The sequence below is a fragment of the Neodiprion fabricii genome, chromosome 2 (assembly GCF_021155785.1).
Source record: "Neodiprion fabricii isolate iyNeoFabr1 chromosome 2, iyNeoFabr1.1, whole genome shotgun sequence".
Classification (NCBI taxonomy): Eukaryota; Metazoa; Arthropoda; class Insecta; order Hymenoptera; family Diprionidae; genus Neodiprion; species Neodiprion fabricii.
Genome location: NC_060240.1, coordinates 37,241,052 through 37,255,914, shown reverse-complemented (window position 1 = coordinate 37,255,914; position 14,863 = coordinate 37,241,052). Strand labels below are relative to the sequence as shown.

The 14,863-nt window shown below is 38.2% G+C and overlaps 2 protein-coding genes across 3 annotated transcripts; one reads left to right on the top strand and one right to left on the bottom strand.

Moving 5' to 3' along the window:
• The first annotated feature begins 1,698 nt into the window (after positions 1-1,698).
• Positions 1,699-10,291, top strand: LOC124174646 (neprilysin-4-like). 2 transcript variants are annotated; one of them, XM_046553944.1, is made up of 18 exons: positions 1,699-1,975; positions 2,910-3,151; positions 4,366-4,527; positions 4,617-4,700; positions 4,808-5,019; positions 5,198-5,395; positions 5,481-5,594; positions 5,681-5,822; positions 5,954-6,071; positions 6,236-6,326; positions 6,452-6,628; positions 6,741-6,841; positions 6,933-6,991; positions 7,080-7,131; positions 7,215-7,282; positions 7,404-7,549; positions 7,624-7,791; positions 9,163-10,291. In XM_046553944.1, exons 1-18 carry the CDS (start codon positions 1,956-1,958, stop codon positions 9,340-9,342), a joined length of 2,334 nt encoding a protein of 777 aa, XP_046409900.1. In that variant the 5' UTR covers positions 1,699-1,955; the 3' UTR covers positions 9,343-10,291. The 2 variants fall into 2 exon arrangements, with proteins under 2 accessions (XP_046409900.1, XP_046409901.1); XM_046553945.1 differs by lacking the exon at positions 2,910-3,151 and having other exon boundaries at positions 1,701-1,975.
• A 421-nt stretch (positions 10,292-10,712) lies between these two features.
• Positions 10,713-12,838, bottom strand: LOC124174649 (partner of Y14 and mago). Its single transcript, XM_046553954.1, has 3 exons — positions 12,521-12,838; positions 12,024-12,120; positions 10,713-11,931 (listed from the first exon to the last, which is right to left on the bottom strand). The coding sequence occupies exons 1-3, from the start codon at positions 12,549-12,551 to the stop codon at positions 11,421-11,423; spliced, it is 639 nt and encodes a 212-aa protein (XP_046409910.1). The 5' UTR covers positions 12,552-12,838; the 3' UTR covers positions 10,713-11,420.
• Between the last annotated feature and the right edge of the window lie 2,025 nt (positions 12,839-14,863).

Below are 14,863 nucleotides of genomic sequence, written 5' to 3'. Positions count from 1 at the left end.
CAAATGTTGTCAACTACTTGCCGAGTTGTGTAAATCGATATGAAATTTTTTACACTAGACGAGACATGTAGTGAACAATTAACGATTTATTATTCACCGTGTATAATAGGACGTATTATTTCTTGTGTATTATGGCACTGGATTTATTATTAGTTATTTCTTTGTGTAACGACTGATTTTTTTTTTTTTTTCACTCTTGTGTTTCATTGTAGTTTACTTCCGCGAAACAAAGTGGCGTAAAAATTTTGACATTCAAGTCAAGCAGCATTTGAGCACACAACACGGACATAACATACAGATAACGACGGGCTTGTTTACCGTTATATACTCTAAATTGTACGTCTATATCTGACCGTTTCCATTTTAGAGTCGAAACACACGAAAAGTCAAAGAGAATAGGAAACCTGTAACCGATCGACGTTGTTCTATGTATGATTGTGCGTGTAACACTGTTAATAAACTATAACTGATGATGCTTATGAAGTACACGAGGATTACGTGTTATACATATATTATGCATAAACATGCGTACGATTGATGTTAACCTGTTATAATTATCCTTACGTAAAAATCCTCGAACTTAAACGGTCCTTCGCTACTGGTTAAGCTTGCAGCCTTATTTTTTATTTGAAAAAATGTCTATTTGTTTCCGAATTTTTCTTCCCTCTCTTTATCCTGATGTATATATTAGACATTCACTTCCTTACCGTATATTAATTATTTCAATTCAAATTCTCTTGCAAATAAATTCGTTCGATATACCAAACGAGTCAAGCTTTTATGTTTAACTTATCTTCTTATATTTCATTCAAAGAAATTGCGACGCGATTCTAGGTAGTAGCTCGTTACAATTCCCACAATCTCCGCGTGGTTTTCGTAACACGGCACATTGTTAAGGGGGAGAGGAGACGAAACTGCGTGGGATAAACCGGAAGTCCGTATCGTCGATGATAAGGATAGCCGTCCGTTTCACACGCTGCGCCATCACCGGTTCCCAGTCCTGGTCTTCAAAACTAGCCTTGATAATATTTATCGTTTCCTGGAGTAAAATCTACGTTTTACTGCTCCTGCAAATTGTTCGTAAACCTATTCGCGTTTAATTATGTCATAATTATGGTCCGCGCAAATTCGGCCGGATGCGGTAATTACGTTTCAACTTTAAATACCTTAACTGTAGAATTATTCGCACAATGTCTTATTTCAAATTCGGTTGATAACTGCAATATATATATATAAAAGAATCATATTCGTTTTGCAAAAAATGCAAATAACAATTTTTCAGTACAATACCGAAACTTTATTTTCTTCCATTGTTCGATCACAGAATCGAGACGATACTTCATAGTACAATTTGGTAACGTTGACGTTACTTATATTTAGTATCGTCGCCAAAAAATTAATAAAAAAAAGTGGAATTACAGGTTGTAGATTTTGATATAAAAATATCGTAGATAAATTACGATAAGCCGGTTTAGTATATGAAAGATTATAAAATTAAAAACTTGGCAAAAACTGAGTGCGAAACGAATTCGGGTAGTTTTGTTTTTCGAAAAACGTCCAGCAGCCGGACATCGGGGGCATTGCCGCGTTGAAATATCTTCTCATCATCCTTGGTTACGCGGCGTTAAGTTTGAATACTGCATGTAGACTGCTTGCGAGCGACAGTGTATCATGTGAATGTACCGATACACGTTGCTCTCGACTTTTGCACGAAATCTTGCCGTCATTGTGCGAGCCGAGTGTGAATCGTGGGAGGAGGGCAGCCGCAGATTGCCCAGTTGGCGAACCATAAAATTACTGTATATAATAAGGTATCAAACGCTGATTAGTTCCACTGCAATCCGGAGAGTGGAGACGTCCGTTGCCGGTGATAAATTTATTTCTTGCTCCCGGTTGAATTCCGCTTACCTGTAATAATCAGAATTTGAAAACGTCACGTTAGCGCGAGGATCGTCATGCTGCTCGATAACTTTACGTAAGTCTGTATAAAAAAAAACTATCTTCGAAATATTTAATTTAACTTAGTTGCTGTTCATTGCTAAATACAATTACGCTATTGTAGAGTCAATTTTTTTATTCGCATCTAACGATCAGCGATCAAGCAATTTCACACTTGTCAAATAAGGAGTGCATCGAAAGTTTATTATTTATAGTTTGCTATTGTGCACTCCGGATTAAACTTGAAATTCTTAAGTAATCTTCCTGGTGAAAATATTCCTTCGAAAAACTCTGGCAACAAAGTATTCATATTGGCTGACATTCTCGGACCGATTCTACATTCGCTTTATAGTTCCCGATCTGTCTCACAATATTAAAATGTCCAATTTCGATCATATATGATATCATTCACGCAGTAGAATTAACTTGTTTCGAGAGAGATTTCCAGTTTAGCCTAGCTTCCCGAATTCTAACGCGCCCTGGTTTGAATCAGGCACTGTAAGCGTCGTACGATTTTAAACTTGATGATAAAAATCTTAGGTACGACTTGAAGGGCACCTTATTTGGGCAATTTATTTACACAATTCAAATCATTTTCCGAAATTGCATTCACCGATTGAAACTGAACCGAATTTTTTTCAATACCGTGCCAATACAAATAACAGGTGAATTTGTACACGTACATTATGGTCCGAATAAAAAAATTTTCAACACGTATCATGTAAACGACAAAAACCAAGTTTTCGTTTGAAATTCGGTTCTCAAGCCATTCCACGCATGCCTCTCAAGAAAAAGGTTCGACGAGGCAAAATGTTCACGTGGGCGAAATCGAAGATTGCGATGATATTCTCGGAACGTAATTTATTTATAAATATTTAAAATCAAATATTACGAGCCTTTATGTTTATTTTCGATCAGAATTAAATGTCCTGCACGTGTTTATTTCCCAATCTTTTCTCTCCACTGTACAGCATCGGTATCTGCATCTGTCTTGCGCTGCCTTCGACGATCTTGTCAACACGAATACATCCGCGTGAGGCATTTCTGGAGTCGGTGCCGTGGTTTATAGTCGAAAAATACAAGGATGAAATTTCGAATTTGACGGGCAAAAATTGGCCCGAGGAATCCAATGCTAACGGGGTCACAAAGTCTGCGTCAGAAAATGATCGGCAATCGATTAAGATCTGCCAAACTGAAGATTGCAGAGCCGCGGGTATGTAAATCTGGGATTATTATTAAATGCGAATGGACTATTCGTCCGGTTCTATTTACGCTCAGAGTTTGCACTACGTAACGTATATTCCGAGGTACATTCGTATACCGCCTTTTGAAATGAGTTTTCTCCGTCTTATATTTACTCCGTTGGTTTAACGATGCGATAATTAAGCTAATTCCGCAAAATTTATTTTCCCCCAAGCGGTCTAAGTGCTGGTGTAAATCGCCAATTCATAAATGGATATAATACATTATAGTGTTATTTATTTCGACGCTTTCATGTTCCCGCCTTTTTGAGATGGGATGTTTATACTATAATCACACAATCACCTTGACAATGAAAAGTTAAAGTTTCGCCAGTCACGCACGGTTTGAGGGCACGATAATCATCTTTGATTAATTTCAGACAGACAGGTTAATTTTTCCTCTGGCCGTATATCGAGAATCCATCAACGGATTTTCACGACCTTTGTTTCAATCGCTGGGATTCTTTCTGACTTCGAACTGATTAGGTTTCGAATAAAATCGGTCGTGCCATTCCTGATTTCCTTGTCTGACGGTATTTTGAAAACCGGAGGACCATTTCAAGTGAAATTGGATCAATTGCTTTGCTCTCTTTCAACCGACGATAGGTCAAGTTTTAACCAAAATCAGCTTATTGTTAGCCGTACCTGAGTTAGTTGGGAAAACGAATATTTGATCTGCAAGATATTTTACTGACGCAAGTAACGCGAATGGCGGGAAGTTTTGGGGTCAATCGTTGATTCAGGCTGGTCGACTCACCCTGATGCTCGTTGTTGTATTTCAGTATATATTAGGGTGATTTTCTTCAGGTATCTGATTTTTTTGACCCACCCTAGTATATATACTATGAGAATAATTGAAATATCAATGAAAAGTCACTGAATCTGTCAGTGTATACGTCCTGATTTTTTCTAGCAGTATACTTATAACTGGGAATCAGTGTATTTTCACTGGTTTAAATTTAGAGAGTAACTACAATTAAAACATGCACCCGTGAAATCGCGAGAATAATCAGCTAAACAATTATCATCAACCGCAGCTAGTAATTTGTTTACCGAGAATCAGTGGTATTATCATAAATCGGTAATTAAAAATTTCATTGTCGCTATTATACATCATACCTGTATAACTGCTTCACCGCAATGTTATTCAAAGCTTGATGTTATTATACAATGTGATATTTCCCAGCCGAGAACTTCATAACGAACATGGATCCGACGGTTGATCCTTGCGAAGATTTCTTTGGTTTCGTTTGCGGTGGATGGCCATCCGCCCACCCTTTGCCACCCACCGAATCGAGTTGGGACCAATTCGCCGTCAGAACTGATATTTTAAACCAGCGTATTCGAGGTGGGTACTGAAATCAATGATTTCGAACATCGTATCGCAGCTTATCGTTTTTCCGGCGCCTCTAATCGAATCTCATTTCGTCCCTACAGAAATCCTCGAGGAAGATATTGACGTATCTGATTTAGAGCCTGTCAAGAGCGCCAAATCGGCCTACAGAGCTTGCATGAACACAGGTGGGTTGAATTCAAATACGCATATTAGAACGTCGGCAATGTTTCGAGGAAAAAAAGGCATCCGAATTAATTGAAATTGTCAATGACGCGTAAAATTGGACCCGCAGATGCGATCGAGCGAAAGGGGATCGATCGGATTTTGGCTATTCTTGACGAAAACGGTGGATGGCCAATAATGCTGGACGCTTCGAGGCGGCGGAGCAGCAGATTGAGTTGGCAGCAGATAGAAGAAAATTACAGCCGTGAATACGACACGGACTCGATATACGGGATAGTCGTTGACGTGGACTTGAAGAATGCCAGTGTTTATTCAATTTACGTGAGTTGCCTTGCCTCGCCTAGAGTAAGTCGATCCTCGTGCATCGGCATCGGGTATCGAACGCACGACGAGTGACGCGTCGCACGATCGAATTAGCGTAAGCAAATGAAAATATAGACGTGATAAGTTGCACCGCATGCGATATAATAGTTTACGAGAAGATTTACCGCTGTTCCAGATGGACCAAGCCTCGACCATTCTGCCCCGATCGATGATCACCGACAACGAGAGGTTTTCCACGATAATTGACGACTACGTTAAGTACGTCGAGAACGTGGCGTTCGCCTTCGCCAAATCCAGAAACTCTCGCGTGCCTCGCGAACGTGTTTCGAGGGACGCCATGGCCATAGTCAAGTTCGAAACGGAACTGGCCAAGGCACGGAACAGCCGAATTAATTAGAACGAAAATCGATCATTCGTCAATCCCCGATTTATTTTCAACGTTTAAATATTGCCGACAGATTTCCTCGCCGGATGAAATGAGGAGGGACTTGGATCGCCTCTACAATCCCATGTCCATTCAGCATTTGCAGAATTGGTACAACAACGCCCAGCCGAAGACCTTCGCTTCTAAGGTGAGGACGGAGCAACCGACTCGATTAGATCTTTACTCGACCTTTGTTACCGGTTCTTTTTTCTTCATCCTGATCGATCTGCGTAGGTGAATTGGTTGAAGACCGTACAGAACCAGTTTAACGATGTGAAAATCAACGTCGAATCTACTGAGAGAATTATCGTCATGGAGGTGGACTATTACTTCAAGCTTGCCACGCTGCTGGACAAGACACCCTCGCGTACAATTGGTAAAATTAATACGGTCAACAATTACTTCATGCGTGTAAAATTGAGGGGAAAGGAAGAGGATCGGTCTTTTTTATTCTCGACTGCGGTAAATAGTTATGGCTTGTTATCATCGTGGCTTGAATTCTTTCAGTCAATTATCTTCACTGGCGAATGGTAAACTCACTTCTGCCAAGCACCACCGAGCAAATGAGGAACATCACTTTCGAGATTGAGAAAAAAGTCTTTGGTATCAAAGAGCAGCGGAAAAGGTTTGCGGCTTTGCTATTTGCGCTTCCTCGTTACTTGTTCGTTTGTTTTTTACCTCTGAATCGAAATTACGAATGAAATAGCGCAACTTTCGAATTTTATTAGTTTCAAGTAGTCGCGTAATTGATTAATTTTCAATGATTCAATAATTATGGAAATTACATAGGTGGATGACGTGCGTTACCGACAACAACATGAAGCATGCAATTTCGTATCAGTACGTGAAAAAATTCGTCACCGGCGATGCTAAGAAAACCGTAAGAGCTCCTTATTTATGTATACATATACAAACTCTTGAACTATCATATATGATAGGTGTAATCGATACGTTTTACATGCGATTACTTATACTTGCTTTCTTTCTCTCGACATCCGTTGACAGGCATCAGACATTGTGTCAGAGATGCAAGAAGAGTTTAAAGAGCAAATTTCGCGCTCAACTTGGATGGATGAGAAAACGAAACTCGCTGCCAAAGGAAAACTTCGCACAATGAAGCGATTCATCAGTCACCCTGATTGGTATCATAATGAAACTGCCATGATACATTATTACAAAGGGGTAGGAATATGCAGAATGTGTTCTCGATAGTTGCGATTGTTCCTTTTTTTTTTTTTGTTCTACGCGAGCTTCTCAAAAATGCTTCTTTTCAATATTCTCCATTATTTTACAGCTGGTAGTCACTCAGGATCATTTTGAGAATACGGTGACGTTTAAACAATACGAACGGAAGAAAAAGTTCCGCAAGTACGGAACACCCGTTGATGAGAAAGCGTGAGTATGGCGAACTGCTTATTGTCGCTGAACTACAAGCTGTTAAATTTCATGTGCGTCACAACTTTTTCATCACAATTTTCGTGTCTAGGTGGTTGACGGAAGCCATAACGATAAATGCTTACTACGATCCCAACATGAATTCGTTGAGTAAGTGCAGAATCACTGTTTTAATACCTCGAATGATATTTACCTTGTGCTTTTTACGGTTTTTGCACGTATATATTTTATATTTCAGCTTTTCCAGCTGGGATATTACAGGTACCATTCTTCAGCGCAGAAGTACCAGAGTAAGCTTTTTATTTCAAAATAAACCGATCGTGTCTTCTCGTTGCATGATTTGTTTTTTTCAAATCGTTGTATTATTTCCTAGTTCTCTGAATTACGGGTCCATCGGAACTGTTATTGGCCATGAGATATCCCACGGATTTGACGATGTCGGTGAGTTTTCTTTTCAAAATCCTTTCGCCGATCAATATTCTACTATAAATTAGCGTATCATCAAATGATTCGGTCGCAATGACGCTTTATTCATTTTTCTTACAATTTTCTTTAAATCTAGGCCGGCAATTTGACAAGGCAGGAAATGCCAATCAGTGGTGGTCGGACGGTACGATTAAGGCTTTCAAAGAAAAAGCTAAATGTTTCGTCGATCAGTACAACAATTATACAATCGATGAAATATCAACGGCGTCTCAAGTGTTTCGGGTGAGTTAGAAAATCGCAAACGATAATTATGATCGATGGATATTTGTTTGCTTGAATGATTTGTTTGTACACAGGCAAACGGTGAGCTTACTCAGGGAGAAAATATCGCCGATTCCACTGGTCTCGAGGCATCTTACGAAATTTTTAAGAAAAGATTGGAACAGAAAAATGGAGACATACCCCGACTCTTGGGACTTGAATCTTTCACACACGATCAGCTTTTTTTCATATCCTTTGGAAACGTGAGTATAAATATATGCGTGAAAATTGATGAGCTTTTCTTATTTTCAAAAGTTTATTCAACTTTTTTTTCTATATTTGTACGCGATTATTGCACGATACAGTTTAACAACTTTCAACATCAACATAAAGTTCAATTGTACAACGTCCAACGCTCGACGAACTTCGATGTGTCTATTTAATGTTCATGAACAATTTATAAGTCTGCTTTGAACAACTAATTCATAATACACACAATAATGGTCGTAATAATTCCGGTGTACTTGCACATCGGTAAAGTAAATATTACACTTCGATATGGGCTTATGTAACGATACGAGTGTTAACGAGCATACGGTTATTATGATAATAGTGTAAAGTTCGTGATTAACTGTGAATTAATCGTATAAGTTGAAACATTTAATTGTGATTTAAATTACTCAGTAAGTGAGTAAGTCAACGTTGAAGTTGAACGAAAAGTATTGCGATGATGACGAGTCAATGCTTATCTGAATTAGGATATATAAATTACATGACCACACGCAACCTGCGTTTTCGAGATAACGCTAAAAGTCCGGTTCGCAATAATCAACGTACGCTTCGTAGGAAAAAATGACCAAGCCCATAATCAAGGTTACTATTAGAATACGCATGACGCACTCGTAAAGTCCTGTGTTCCAGTAAGTGATTACAGTGTACAAAGTGTTCAGAAACACAAAAAGGGCAAAAAGTTTCCCTGCCATTTCCTATTACGTAAACCCGCAAACCCTTTGATTGAAAGCGTTAAACATGCGCCCGAGAAAATCGCATTAGCGATTATAAATCGAACGTAGAATCGAATTGAAACTGAGGGAACATTGGAGCCATTTTTCGTTATCCCAATTCACCGCATATCGACTCATTTTCGTCAACTGCTCGCCGGCTCTTTTCCCTCCTTACTTGACGTTGAAAAGTGGATTATGAGATACAAGACCAAAGGCACGACGATTACTAAACACACTATCGTCACGATGGTCATAACAATATGTTGTAAACACAGGAAACACATGATTGCGGCCTAGTACGGAACTTGCGTTTATGGGACTTTTAACTTCTTGGCAATAATATAATCCGAATGCGTTTTTTCTCCTCGACTAGAGATGATCTTCGGGTATTTATCGGGGTTGAGATTCTACACGGCGGTAAGAGAATCACAATTTTAACAACGGTTCGATTATGATCTAGATCGTTCCTTTCGATTTTTCACCCTGTAGTTCTGCGAACAAAAAGATGAGGAAATATTGATTGGATTAGGGAGAGCGTGGATTTTGGCTAAATCTTCGCCGTTTCACGAGGCTTTTGTGAATAACGTAAGAAAGTAAGAGGGCTGCAAAGTTAATTTATCGATTTTGCAGACATGGTGCGAAACGGTGACTAAGGAATATTTGGCATTCGTTGTGGCTTCGGATGCGCATCCCACTAACCGTCTGCGAGTCATCGGCACGTTGGGAAATTCGGAGGGATTTAACAAGGCTTTTAATTGCTCGGCAGATAGCAGAATGAACCGACTGGAAAAGTGTAATCTTTGGAAGTAAACAGTGCTTTGTGAATTATTGTGTACTTAAGTGGACGGGGCTGGTGGACGAGTAGCGGAAAAGGCCGCGCGTCTCTTTGAAGGGTTGAAATGGTTGTTCGGCCCCTCGGCAGAGAGGATTCGATCAATTTGGTGAAAATAATACATCCGGAAATTGAAGAAAAACGTAAAATAATGCAGCATCTAGTCTCAAATATTCGTAATAAAAACTATGGGAAGAGTCGTACAATCATTGAATTATTCATGTCTGGGAATTTTATCCAAAATAGAACGGAGATTTCTCAATATGATCAACGTTGCGAAAAATTTGCTCAAATCTTTGTGGAAATTCTATGTATTATTTCACTTTTAATTACCGATTCAGTTGACCGCGATAGGTATTCAAGTATTGCTTCCGTAGCCTTTTTTACACGTTGTTTCAAGTCTCGCAAAGTATATAATAACATATACTCTATACCCTGAACATTATGATTGAGCAGTGAATTGACGATAATTTTCATGATTCATTACTTACTTTAAAGAGATTTATAGATTCAGGCTTCTAATCTTCTTTCCCAGCTTTGCAGAGAAATTGCGATACCTGCGTACCAGTTTAAATTTTCTCTGCGACAGGCCAGTTTCCGAGGTCGATCATCAATCAAGAACCCTACGGTTCATTTTTATCTTGAGGTTGAGTTCGCTTCCGTAAACGAACGCTACGTGCCTGTAGACAAAATATCAATGAGCGATCATCTCATGACGAATAACTTAGGTGATACGAATATTTGAGATATGGATCGTTAAGAAGAATTCAATCGTTTTACAATTTTTGGGGAAACGGTTTTGAATCTTTTTACGTCGTATCTGGTAGACATTTCTTTACATCACAAAATGACAGTCTGCAATTAAGGGCGAAAAAAACACAAACATTGTTTTGCTCGTAATGGAGATCCGGCTTATAGCTTTAGCAATACTCGTTATTAGAGTGTATCAAAAAAACCGACTATTTTTTTTTTTTTTGGAGAACATTGAAAAATCTTCCGAGTGTCCCTCAAAAATGACCTCGGTAAAATATGAGCTCTTAATATTGATATTTAGAGGTGGCGATTCTCAATTTTCTCTGTTCCATGTTATTTAAACGGGAATTAGGATATATCACCGCATATCGCATATCTTGAGCAGAATTTTCTCTGTTCCATGTTATTTAAACGGGAAATAGAAAATTGAGAATCGCCACCTCTAAATATCAATATTAAGAGCTCATATTTTACCGAGGTCATTTTTGAGGGACACTCGGAAGATTTTTCAATGTTCTTCAAAAAAAAAAAAATAGTCGGTTTTTTTGATACACTCTACTCGTTATGTTCGAATGGGAAAAGTTGTATTATAAGGTGCTCATCTTCGAGGAAGTTACAGAGTGTAGCAGAGGTGATAAGGATAAAAGAACATACTTGGTTATGTTTAAATCATCTCTATTTTATTAAACATTTGGTCAATGATGATGAATTTATTTTATTCGCTAATAAAATTTTGGAGTATTCTAATCTAATCTATTGTTACACTAGCTTGAACATTACGGGGAATTTTTTAAATGATAATTTTTATTCTATATTTCCTTCAACATTTCGTATCATCGATATTTCATAATAAATTTATGAATTTCAGGTCTTCGGTTAATACAGTTAAAGTTATGCGCATCAAGTACTTGTACTTGTTGATTGTTACAATAATTCGTTAAAATGCTCATGTAAGCATTTAGCCAAAAATGTATACATATACATTAAATAAAAATCATATAACATACTAATTTAGATTATACATCGTTATTTTTCAAATAATTATCACGTGCACTTGAAGGATAGAGAATTTACTGTACAGTACGAATAATTTTGAAAACTATGTTACAACAATAATTATTATTCCTACTATTATCATAATTATTTCGAAATTCCACTCAATATTAATATAATAAAACAGCAAACATCAATAATTATCCTAAATGGCACAATTACATTTTGTACCGATAAAGGGTGACAAGTGTAAAAAGCGGAAAAACTCAAAATAACAATAATAATAATAAAATAGTAGTTTGGTAGCCGTTTAGTGGTTTGCTTCCAGCTGTTCAATATCTTTTAGAACCTCTGTTTTCCTCATGACTTTGTCGTACAATTCTCTCTCAAGAATTTTCAATTCTCCTGATTTTATCTTCTGCTCTATGGTTTCAATCTCTCTTAACTTTTTTTTCAAGTTTTTGAGCCTTTTCGCTGGATCTGTGTTTTGAGTGGGCAAGCTATTGCTTGGGGTCGGAATAACATTTGTGTTGTTGGTCACCGGCTTTTTCTGGCATTTCGGGTTCGCCGATTTGCCATTCTCTACAACGGGTGGTGATATTGTTGTTTTAGCGAGACCTTCCGTCACTGCGTCGACTGCTTTACTCTTACTCTTCTTTTTCTTCTTTTTGCCGTCGTTCGCTTTTATCAGACCTGGTATCTGCGCCGACTTTGCTGCTTCGGCTTCTCTCCTTGCTTTGTGGGCTGCCACAAACTCAGCGGTCATTCCAACAGGATAACTAGGCCGATTTCTACTGAATTGCCTGCCCTTACTCTCGTAGCTGAAGTACAACAAACATGAATTATTGACATTGAATGAAAAATTTTCCGTCATTTTTTCTTTGACTATCTATTCAAATGTATTTATACTTACAGTGGAACCTCTTCTTGAGGTATGTAGCCGTCCCTTACTCTTCGCTGTTTGCGCCAAGTGCCATCCGGACGCTGACTTGCCGGAATAAACGATCCACCTGTGTCAAAGAAACTTTTCTCTATAGTTGGCATGTAAATAAAAATATAAGGTCAACGGCTATTTATTTAACAAAGTAAGCAATCGATTCATTAGATTCAAAATTCAAACTGCTAAGCTTAGTTGCCAAATTTAACGTGAACAATAATAAACAATGAATGATGCCAACAATAACAGTAACGAAAAGAATCAAATTTAATATGTAACAAGAAATATGGTGCTATAATTTCGATGGTTGAGGTGAAACAGGTGAAAACCGAGCTTAGCACGTCGATTAATGTTGTAAACATTGTTGTTCGGAATGATTCTATATATAATTGTTTATAATGTTTGAGGTTAGAAAACGAAAGATATGATTCAAGGTGATTTATCATGGATAAACAGGATAGAATTCAGTATACCTTGATCGTTTTTCGTATCCGTTGACGCCATTATCACTTATAAATATTAATTAAGTCACAAATTTACGTATATTCGAGAAAATGTTCTATAATTCTCGATTCGCTATTTTTCCACTTTTCTTCCCTACGATCACAAACGCTTTGATTTCACAAGCGTTGCTGCGTCTGGTTTTCAACCACAGATGGCGTTCGCGTATTACCAGCTTCGTTTGAATCACGAACTAATGGTACGATAGCCGGAAAACAAGCGCGAACAAATTTCAAACAATCACAAGCGAGGTAACATTCGTTTACGCATATGCAACTTAAATGCAACGGAATTGTCCGTAAACAAGCTAGTTGTTCGTTCACCTTTCGCCAGTTATCAAATAATCCAACTTTTATCAGTTATCAGTTGGGGCTTTGCGATCACTTTGCCAACTTGAATCCAACACCGCACACGTTGCGATTCACAGGACACTCGCAAGTTATCAAATCGATGAAATTATCACTGACTAACTCACTGTTAGAGTTTGCAGAGGAAATTCAACCAAGGAACCAGCAAGATGCGAACTCCGTGGTGGTTCTCTGCGATTTGATTTTTGCATACGACGAACTGCACTTTTATACCACAGGCTGCACACATCGCGAGTGTAAGGGAGGGGCAGGTATGTCCGAAGTGGGAAATAGAACAATAAAGGACCCTTGCGATTTCCTTCGACCCCGCCCTCTCCCGAAGGGTTGCTGCACGTAGCACATGTGGCGCCTACCTGGGTGTCGTAAATGTGGATACACCTGCGCCAGCGTTGATTGGGGGTAAACTTCGACGATTGGACAATTGCTAGAAGGTGTCATTATGGTCTTCAGGTACGTCGTCCCGAAACGCGGTTATTGACTCGCCAAATGCGATTTCCTGTCCAGGAATGCAGCGTCAGAGTGACGTGGCCTGGGTCGTTACTCCCTTCCAGAATAGTCATTATTTTGGATACAATTTTGAGGGGAGGATTCGGTGCGCTTCATAGCTGTGAGAAATACCGGTCCTAGAGTGTTAATGATTTTTTGTGCAACTTTAATTGAAAAAAATAAAAAAATAAATCTATGATCATTTCACAAATTCTATCTTTTGACTCAATGAAGATATCATAAAATCAACGCGTAACATTTCATATCACAAGTTCTCGTATGCATGGTATAACTAAATCGGGAGCGCTGCGCAATAATCGTGCAAAATTTCGTTTTTGACGGTGAAAAAATCTTTTTCGTCGGCGCATCGGTTTGTGAATCTTTTTTCATACGCAATTTTGTATAAAAAAAAGTACTCCAGGGATGGAAAAAAATACGCGAAGGCCCGGATCGGCACGGAGTCAGGGTCAATGTCGCGTGGAAGGCAATGATATTTTCTGAGAATATGAGACCTCGCAGGACTCTTCTAAAATACTTATCGCAATATCTTCTGTGAATTAAAAAAAAAATTTTTGTTCCATTCACGAGAAACGCGATAATGTTTGCTGTCCCTTGAACAGTGGTTTTCGATGAAACATATGTATAAAGTAAATGAATTATAAATAATTGACAAAAAATGTCGCATTTTTTTTTCATTCTTGAAGTACTTTCTTTATGCGAAATTGTGTATGAAAAAAGATTCACAACTCGGTACGACGACGAAAAAGATTTTTTTATCGTCAAAAACGAAATTTTGTACCGTAAATTCGAAACGCCGTAGCCGGTGATTATTCCTTAGAGCTCCCGTTTTTTTTATGCATATGAGAACTTATAATCTAAAAAATGATGCATGAATTTGATGATATGTTCATTGAGTCAAAAGATCATGACCCCTCTAGGACATGTATTTCTCATAGCTAGCAATTGTACCGAACCTTCACCTTAAACTTACGATAAAACTATAAAAACGATCGTTCGGGTATGCAGGACCGAACAATTGTAATGTGAGATTGCTAGGCAGTTTTCAATGCACAGAAGATTAGTGTGCCATGCGCTGTATCTGTAAGAAAAAAAAAAACACATCTATGATAATTCATACGCTGAAACATGTATATTAGATGATTTCAAGGCTCGATCTATTTTGAGAAATTTCGCTCTCTCAATTAAAATTACTTTTCCGATGGTGCCATTTGTCGTACACTGAGTAAAAATTTCATTTGCTACAGTAACTAGAGAAATTCAGTAAAACTGGTATCGTTAAAAAAAACTGTTTGAATGACGTTGGGATGACGAAAAACGAGGTACGCGTAACCATTTTGCGCTATTGTCGATCCTTTTTTGGTAATTGCAACACAGAATCAATTTGTTAGGTTTACTCTAATTTTTTAGTTAAACAAGGCATTAACAGTAATTTATTGTTGC

Excerpts from the sequence above, each read along its gene's own strand:
- LOC124174646 (XM_046553944.1), top strand. The coding sequence starts at position 1,956 with ATGCTGCTCGATAACTTTAC. Across the intron at positions 6,072-6,235 it reads ATCAAAGAGCAGCGGAAAAG|GTGGATGACGTGCGTTACCG; the intron begins GTTTGCGGCTTT and ends GAAATTACATAG. Across the intron at positions 6,327-6,451 it reads CCGGCGATGCTAAGAAAACC|GCATCAGACATTGTGTCAGA; the intron begins GTAAGAGCTCCT and ends ATCCGTTGACAG.
- LOC124174649 (XM_046553954.1), bottom strand. The coding sequence starts at position 12,551 with ATGGCGTCAACGGATACGAAAAACGATCAAG. Across the intron at positions 12,121-12,520 it reads GGATACGAAAAACGATCAAG|GTGGATCGTTTATTCCGGCA; the intron begins GTATACTGAATT and ends TCTTTGACACAG. Across the intron at positions 11,932-12,023 it reads CCTCAAGAAGAGGTTCCACT|CTACGAGAGTAAGGGCAGGC; the intron begins GTAAGTATAAAT and ends GTTGTACTTCAG.